Source organism: Silene latifolia, chromosome Y, assembly GCF_048544455.1.
Source record: "Silene latifolia isolate original U9 population chromosome Y, ASM4854445v1, whole genome shotgun sequence".
Lineage (NCBI taxonomy): Eukaryota > Viridiplantae > Streptophyta > Magnoliopsida > Caryophyllales > Caryophyllaceae > Silene > Silene latifolia.
The window spans coordinates 202,090,123-202,099,885 of NC_133538.1; the positions used below are offsets into that span (position 1 = coordinate 202,090,123).

General features: G+C 38.8%; 1 protein-coding gene across 1 annotated transcript; it reads left to right on the forward strand.

Annotated features, from left to right (window-relative positions):
• The first annotated feature begins 1,957 nt into the window (after positions 1–1,957).
• On the forward strand, positions 1,958–5,004 carry LOC141629845 (protein FAR1-RELATED SEQUENCE 5-like). The gene is made up of 4 exons (XM_074442778.1): positions 1,958–2,051; positions 2,804–3,971; positions 4,323–4,374; positions 4,480–5,004. The coding sequence occupies exons 1-4, from the start codon at positions 1,958–1,960 to the stop codon at positions 5,002–5,004; spliced, it is 1,839 nt and encodes a 612-aa protein (XP_074298879.1).
• Positions 5,005–9,763: the final 4,759 nt, after the last annotated feature.

Consider the following 9,763-nt stretch of genomic DNA (forward strand, 5'->3'; position numbering starts at 1 on the left):
CGACTCTTGAACAATCAAATTTCAGATACACTTTAAATCATTGTAGGTATATTTTTTTTTTTCTGAAATTCTAGATACATGTGTGTAGACACATTTTCTCGAATCTTTTTTTGTCACTTCTGATTAATGCATCTAATAATGTAATTAACATATCTAACAATATTTTTAATGTATCTAAAGACTTAAATAGTTAATCCATGAGTTTTAAATCTTTCCAAAAGCAAGATAAAGATTCAATAAGCTATTGAAACACGAAGTTTAAGACACACGAACAACATACAAGCTATTGCAAATTCGTCACACCTGTAGACCACCATATGCCTGACGCAGCACAACTAGCGAGCTGCTGTAATCCAAGACCTCATCGGAGCAGCAACACCCTTCATTTACTCCACTAAGACAGACGCACAACCAACAAATCCGAGGTAACTACGTAAGTAAGGTGGTACTAATATCATCACAAGTCAAACCACCAAACCCAGGACAGATGCACAATTGTCACTCCTCTTTCTCGACATTAACCTGCAAAAAAACGAACTAAGGCCAATCAAATGACCACGCAACCACCATCCTAACAATCGTTCATCTCAGTATCCGTTGCAACTTGCACCACCAATTATTAGCAACCTCAACACTATAAACTACAATTAACTATTGTCAATAGGAGTCGAACATCAAGTCAACAAGCGATGACCACTTATGACAAACATCACCGGAGCATAACTGGCGACGAGGCCATTTTCGCCGCAAGTCGGGCGAGCAAACTTTCTAATTGAACAAAGGTCACAAAACTAACCTATCAATCGAATCGAGGCACCAATGCCTTGACCCCTCACCTCAATCCGAGCAATCCATGGTCGTCATCGCCTCAATAGCCGACAAAGGAGGAGGCGACAACGGTTGTGCAGGACGGCGAAGAGAATGAAAGGATCGAGACAATTAAACATTAACTATTTTGACCGAAGCAGAGTGTGTCCACCGGCAAGGCGAGGTCGCCCTGTGCTCCGACGAGATGGCCGACGATGGGAGAGGTGGCTCTGTGCTCCGACGATGGTCGAGGAGGTGGAACTTCAAATCGGGAAATTAGGGGTTCAAAAATCGGGGATGTTAGGGGTTTGTGGTGTTCAATGTTGTTGTCGGAGTTGCGCCGGCACAGAGGTGATCGCCAATGGATTGAGGGCGACGCTGGTTAACGACGTCAGGGACGACGCAATCTGATGAGTGGTGGTAAGGAGATGAGAGGTGGTTACGGTTTAAGGAGGTATGTAAAATTAAGGTGGTTAGGTGGACATTTAGCTAGCGTGTGGTGGTGGTGCTGGTCGTCGGCGTCTGGTGATGGTGGTGGCTGGTCGGAGTGTGCCTTGTGGTGGTCGCCGGTGACTGTTGGTCGTAGTGGTGGATGAGGATGAGTTGATTAATTTTGAGGTAGTGTGCGTGTTTTTTTTATAACGAGATGTGTGTGATTATTAATAAAAGGGATAGTTACTACGTTCTCACCGGATCCCGCCTCTATATATATATATATATATATATATATATAGAGAGAGAGAGAGAGAGAGAGAGGCAGGATCCGGTGAGAACGATCACTCGGTGCAAACGGTGAGAACGACCTACAATAGTAGTTTAATCAAAAAAGTAACACGGGATATTTCGAAAAAACCTAACACGCGGCTAACCCGACAGTTTGACAAAAATCCAAAAATCTCTTTTCTCTCTACTTTCCAAAACTTTTCCCCAAATCTAAACAAATATTTCCGCGAAAACATAGGAAATTCCGCGAAAACACTCAAACTACAGCCGCCAAAATCGATTTAAATTGATCATAATCAATGGCGTTGATCATCTAATTGATGTACTGATATAATATTTTTCTGATTGATTTGGTGTGATTGATGCATGAACAATCGATTTTGTGATTTCGATTGGCATTCCAGAATTATTTCAATCGTAGAAAATTATGGATGTTGAAGGTTCTAGCGATTTGGGGGAACATACTGATGCGATTGTTCCAGCTGTTAGCAATGATATCGTGCAGTCATCATCTCATCTAGGTATGTACATCTACAAATCAGTTGAGATAGCCTTTTTTATAAATCGTTTCAATAAACTCGTCTGATTGATGTATCTATTGATAATTTTGATGTGTATTCATACTAATTTAAACATAGGTAGACAAATTATTACGATTGCTGCTCATGTATCGTTATCCTGATTGGTATCATAAATTGATGAGTCTGATGGATATGAACAGTTGTCTTACCGGTCTGGTTAGTGTATGTGATATGCAGTTTGTTTTAGAGTTGATTATTACACTTGCTGATCATATTTCTTATGCACGCTATATAGTATTCTGTTTAGTTCAATAGCATGTATATTAGTATAATTGATGTAATTGCCTTATATGGAGAATGTACCTGGTAGAATAACGAAACCGCCCTTTATAAACCAGCGTATATGAAAAGCATGTATATTAGTATAGTTGATGCGTTTGTGTTTTGTCAGCAGCGTATCTAGAATTTTAAATAAGGGATATACCGATTCGTGTCATAATAAACATTTGACTTTCTGCCTGTGACGAAATTATAAGACGTGATTGGTGTATCTTGACGTCTACGTTAAGTATTCAGTAATGAAAAATACGATATGTCAGCGATCAGGCACAAATTTCTGAGTTAATTTCTGTGGTTTTTTGTTTTCTAGTTGATTTTGTGCTTTTGACTAAATAAGCGTACCTGAAAATTATATTTGTTGTGCATCAGTTATTTGAACTTGCTGCTTATACCCATACTGTTCTACTGTGTAGCGTGCATAGATGCAGGCTCACCAATCATCGAGACAACCCCGAAGGAAAGAATACATGTATGTGCGCCAGAATTGAAGCCTGTTTTGGGTATGATCTTTGATAATCTAGAGGATGGGCTAGAATTCTATAATGCTTATGCTGCTAATTCTGGTTTTAAAATGAGGAAGTCGACGCAACGAAACATAGATGGGGTTGTCATGACTAAGTACTGTGTGTGCAATAAGGCTGGAGAAAGTAAGCTTAAAGGGAAGGTAAAAAAGAGACAGAGAACTAGAATTTTATGTAATGCAAAGATTTTTTTTCGAAGAAATGAAAAAGGACAATATGTGATTGTTGACTTTCATGAAGGTCACACCCACCTCCTCTCAACACCAAACACCGTGGTGCATTTGACTGAGTCACGAGAATTAACCCTTATACATAAAACCATGATTGTTGAGAATTCTAAAGTGAATAAGGGGCCTGTGCAAAGCTTTAGGATGTTCAAAGAGTACGTGAAAGGGTATCAAAATGTAGGGGCATCACTCGAGGACTTCAAAAAATTTTGGAGGGATGTGAAAAAATTTATTAAAGGGTATGACGCGCAAATGATGATTGAAAATTTCATGCACAAAAAAGCCATGTGTAATTCGTACTACTTTGATTTTGATGTTGACGATCGTGGTCGACTATCTAAGGTTTGTTGGTTTGACCCTATATCTATAAAGAATTACAGTCTCTTTGGTGATATGACGTCTTTTGACACGACGTTTAATATGAACACGTATAAAATGATATTTGCACCTTTCACGGGGGTTGACCATCACAAAAAATGCGTGACATTTGGAGCAGGACTTATAAGGAAAAGAGACGATGAGGATTTCGTATGGTTGTTTTTGAATTTTTCGAGCGCAATGAGCAATAAGTATCCTGTGTGCATAATTACTGATCAAGATAGAGGCATAAGATCAGGGGTTAAAACAAAGTGTTCGGGACAAAACTCAGCCAAGAGATATTGCATGTGGCATATCATGAAAAAACTACTAGACAAGATCGGAACTACGCTATATCGAGAAACTAACTTCATGAAAGAGTTGTGCTCGTGTTTGGGCGTAAGATATCGAACCGTCGAGTTTGAGGAACGGTGGTGCTCGATTATATCTTCATACGGGCTGACCGACAATGAATGGTTAGATACCATGTTTGACAAAAGGGCTTATTGGATTCCAAAGATATTTCGGGATTTATTTATGGGTGGACTAATGAGAACCACGTCAGTGTCGAATCCGAGAATAGCTTTTTCGGAAATTTCATGAACCCACACTTAACTTTGGTTGAATTTCTTATGAGGTATGAAAGTGCTATGGACGCTCAGCGATGGAAACAATCCAAATTAATAGCCGAGTCAAAAACTCCTTCCCCGATCTAGAAACGCCTCACCCTTTGGAAAAACACGCTTCGAGTTCTACACCCAGTGATGTTTTCTCAATTTAAAACGAGTGGGTGGTCGCTTGTTTCACCTGTGGTGTTAAAATATTAGGGTTACTACCAAAGTGACAAAGATCCCCATTATTGATCGTGAAAAAGACAAGGTTTACTATGTTAACTTTATCTCTGACGAAATGAAAGTGAACCGCACTGTAAAAAGTTCGAGAGACATGGAATTTTGTGCCGTCATGCGCTTTACGTGTTGAAAGAACAAGGCCTTGACAATGTTCCGGATCGATTCATTAAGTAGGTGGAGCAAATTGGCAACATGTCAGCCGATTTGTAATAATGTGCCACATACTTTAATCGAAGATTGTAACTCATTAGATGTTAGACGGCACAAAATTGGTACCTTATGGTCCGAGGTGTTCTCGTGTGTGACGCTCGCTGAACAAAAACCTGAGTATGTTGATGAATTGCTGGGCATTTTGAAAGGTTTTAAAGACAAGATAACCGCACAAATCAGTACGACAGAATGTAGTAGTAGTAGTAGTAGTAACACGGGTGATAGGCTGAGAAAGAAGAATAGGGAACTCGAGATGCTCTTAGGAACAAAAATACCAAAGGAAGTGGTTGTCTTACCTCCTATTCAGTCAAAAACAAAAGGGTCTGGAAAAAGAATGATGTCCCAAAAGAAAAAAGTTACAAAAGACCAGAAGAAAGCGGCCAGGAAATGCAATGCTTGCGGAGAATTGGGATTCCATGATAGTCGGAATTGTCCTGGGAGAGTATGATTCCATGATACAGGTACGCTATTAATTTTGGTGCATTCATTGTTAGAGAATACTAGTGCAGATTGAATTTGTTTAGTTGGTACTTCATTAAGGGATAGTATTGTTGTATCTAATCAAATTTGTAACCGTTAATGTTTTATAGCATTTTTTCGTTTCAGGAATGAACAACGAAAAAGAGTTGCGGATCACATACCCAAATATAATGAATAATGGCGGGAGGATTTGAGACTTCATTTTTGATCTGTTATATGGGATTTTTGAACATTTTTTTATTTTGATCCTTTTTTTTCCTATGTATGTCTTTTATTTTTTATTATTCGTATATCACAAGATACTAGCGTATCTACATGGATTATATGTGCATCTGGCAAGGCTGAAAATGTATCTATTAGAATTGTGAATGGAAACACTTGTATTAACATATACAAGTGAAAGGTTATGGAAGGCTTGCATTCTAGATATTAAGAGCTAATGAATCTGCTCATTTTTTGATATGTGAATTGGTAAAAAGTAAACTTTCAGCTATTTTCCAATAACTGATGATTTCCTAACTATGTGCAAGAGACAAAAAGCGTGAGTATTAACACGACTGTTGCACATGTTTTACATGAAAATCGTACATATTAGTATTATTTGTGAAAAAACGCAGCGTAACATATTAATAAACAAAGATTCGTGATTTTTTTTTTAGTGTCATACAATATCAATCGTGTCTATTGAAATCAATCGTGTCTAATGAAATCATCAGATAATAGATAATTAGATGTCATACAATATTAGGATTTTGGTGGGTTGTGAAAGTATATATTATTAATAATGTTATCATAATTGATGTTGTGTCTATGTGCAAAAGTAAACGAGCGTGTATATTAACACGATTGTTGCACATGTTATACATGATGAGCGTACTTAGTAGTGAAAAAGGTTGCCCAATTCCTAGCCCATTGCCACGTAGACACCACCATTTGTCTAAACACAAACAAAAGGAATGGGATGCATATCCTACATATTATCCACAAAAAGTAGGGGCGATGCCCTTCCATTACAAACTGTCAAAACTATCATGATTCCATATCCAACGGGATGCCACAAATGAAAACAACATGAACCAAAGGCGTTTCAAAAGACGCCTTGTACTTAGATAACCAGATACACAGATAACCGTAAACGAAGTTAATACAATGCAACAGAACCCCAATTACACCATCACAAAGTCCATAAGATGTACATGACTTTTACTAAGCCTACATGTCAGCCACAATCCTGCCATAATCCTGCCAAACGCAAAGCCGCTCCCATGACTTTTAGTAAACCTACATATCAGACATGAGGAAAAAAACGATGTAAACCTTGTACGTAAACAGATGTGATCAGTTTAAACTAACGATAAAGACAAATGAAAAATGAGATTTATTTTGAATACCTTACGCTTGTTCTCCTACCAACGTAACAATTTGAGCGCGACGTCCTTCCTAAATCCAGCCAACGCCTTGAAGTTGCTTTTGTCTTCCCACAGATCTCGGTTGCGTCCAGCTTCTAACCACTTGAGAACATAAACGCCGCAATCAAACCTTCACCAAACAAAACTAAAATAAGTACCAACACAGGCGGCCTTACTTTATCATCCGTCCGGAGAACCAGCTGGCTGCGATTTATCCTGAGATTGAAATAGGTTGAAGGTCGGGAACTCGGGAGCAACTCGTCTTTTCTTTGGTACAGGTACATCCACTGGATCCTTGTTGAACGCGTTACCCAACGCGATGGCCGCTGCCACAAAGGTAGGATCGTTCCAACAAGGGTCGTCATTGCTGCCTTCTGGTGTAGATGGAACACGACCACCATGAACCTCGGAGGCTGACCTACCCTCTGTAGTAGACGTATCCTTAACAGTGCATGAATCTGCACCTGAACCCGGGGCAGCAGCAGATTCATCAGTTCGCATGTCATTGCCACCAACAACTGGGTCACCCCGTCCGCGATCCACTTTTGTCCCAACCTCATCTTCAGGTACAATAGGTGGTGTTAACTGGAAACTCCCTAGTAGAGAGTCGCCATGGCGGACAGTGACAAACAACTGCAGAGTCGGCATTATACGCTGATATTAATGGAATTGCGAAATTTCAAATGCGAGTGAGCAAGGGCTTTATTTGTGCTTGCGGCGTTTCAATGCAAGAATCGACATGTGATCCGTTGGCATCATGCCCATCACGTCCATTGTTGTCACCGCGTCATCTTCTTCATTGCCAACAATATCATTATCCTCGACACAACATCGTCTTTTCGCCACGACTCTCCACATACCCAGGACCAAAGCAACGGGTGCTTTACCAATCGTGAATCAATGAAACCAGAACCAAGCCGATGAGCTTCCCTTTTTCTTTAGATATTCGCAAAGATATCGCTTCCTTCGTCCATGTACATAATGTTGGGAACACCCGCTTAACTGATCTAGCCTTGAAAACCATCCTATCGAGGTAAATGAAAATTAAAACCATTATAGGACCTTTATAGATCTTCTTGCAGCTCCCATTGGCCTCCTTCTCCTTCTCATCTCTCCACTGTTCGACACTTGAAATTAAGTTTCTTCGGGTAAAATCGCACCATCTCAGTTTTGGAATCAAGGAGACATCGCTCAAACACTTGAGTATTCGCACACTTGGAACACTTCCCTTAATTCCCATAAGAAACGCAGACACAACATATACGATAAAATTTCTCTTGAAATCATCCCCGCCTTGTCTCTGTTCAGCCATCTTATGCAATATGTGGGTGTTGGTAACTTTGTCAACACCCTCAAACTGAGACTTCCATGCAGTAACCATCTCTACAAACACCTCGGTCTGATCAAAACGAGTGGCTTGCACTATTTCTACCTCACTCATAGGTAACCCCGTGGCAAGATGAACATCTTCATCCCGAATAGGCAGCTGGTTGTTTAATAGGGAAGACGTGAATGGATCAAATCCGGAGATAAGCCAGTGTGCTAACTGCCCGGGAAGTATATCCGTTTTAAGGCACAGTATACCGCCAAAGCCCATCTCTTAAATGTCTGAGATTTGATTGTCGGAGAGGCCACTATTGATGAAATTTAGAAGACCACTAGGACTCATCCTTGTTTTCAATACCGGAAAATCTTCAGAAGGATCACATCCAGCTTGTTGCATACTTGTGACAGGGACTTCTTCATGTCTGCTTGTCCCTGCTCCGTCTAGTGCCGACGTTTATGAACGTGTTCTCTTCATAATGACACCTGTAATCATAAAAAATGTAGATGTCAATGTAATCAATGTACCTAACCAACAACAAATGCGTATGGACATATGTGATAAACTGAACCTATATCTCACGGTGCAAAGCACATAGTAGCCTCATTGAAAATGATCAAGCTAAACAAAAATAAGCCATGAAAAAGGTTTCCAGAAACAATATGCATAGGTACATTGATACACACAACATAAACTAAAAAACGTATCCAGCAACTCATTCAACGTACATATAACCCGTATTGACGTACCTGACTGGCACATAACCCCATAAATGAACAAAACTCACATCAACACACAAACAATCCATGAAAAAAATACTCGCCCTACATACCAAGGGCATCATAGATACGTTACAGCGGAAAAATAAATAAATTGCAAAACAAATGCAGATGTGGTCACCCTCTTGAAAAGGTCACTGATGCAGTCATTGTTATTAAACTCAAAAATAACGTACGTATGGGCTAAATAGACGTGATTAACGAGTATTAAAGTGCACATACACACTAAAATACTCATTAAGTGTAAAACCCCAACTGAAACACACAACAAAACAAAAACAAATAAATAAAATAATACAAAAGGTCAAAAAAGGCATATAACGCACACACAAACTTATGCCAAGCATACAAAAATGCCACAAATACGTAGGACATATCAGTAAGTCAAACAAACCACATGAATGTACCTATGAACTGACAAAGTGTGACTGATAACAGTTATGACGTACCTAGCTGATACGGAACCATTAAAACGTATAAAAAAGGCAGATAACGCACACACAAACTTAATTCTGAAGTAAACACAAGGACATAACGTGGAAAACACACATAAAATTAGCTCAACAAAAAAAAAAGGTTGTAAACAACACAAATTTCAGAAAGAAAAACTTCAAAACTACAATCATGTTAAACTTAGAATGCTAACACAGCAAAAAAGAGGAAAAAAATGAAAAATCGAACAAAAAAAGTAGGGAAAATATAATACCTAGTTGAGAATACACCAAGACGACGATGCTCTTAAATTGAAACAGAACAAAAACCTGCATGCAACCGAACGGTAGTAAATATCAAATAAAATCAATGAATAAGCCGAACATAAACAAAAATATACCTAAAATTAATCACAACAAAGAATAACAAATACCTAATTAAATGAATCTCAACCGTAACGCAGATAAACCCGCATTAATGATTTCGAAAGACAAACGAAGTTAGATTGACTTATCAAAGGATAATTCATTTTAATAAAACAAATAATCGAAGAAATAGGCATTAACAACTAAAAGTTGAAGATCAAAACATACCAAAATACTTGCGAAGTTTATAGAAATAGAGCGATTAAGTAGAGTAGAACGAGAAAACGGCAGATTTAATGACAAACGATCATCGTTATCAACAATTAATTCACCGCAAATTGACGAACAACTGATTTGGGGAAGAAATTAGGTAAACTGCATTAATGATTACGAAAGACAACCACGAAGTTAGATTCAA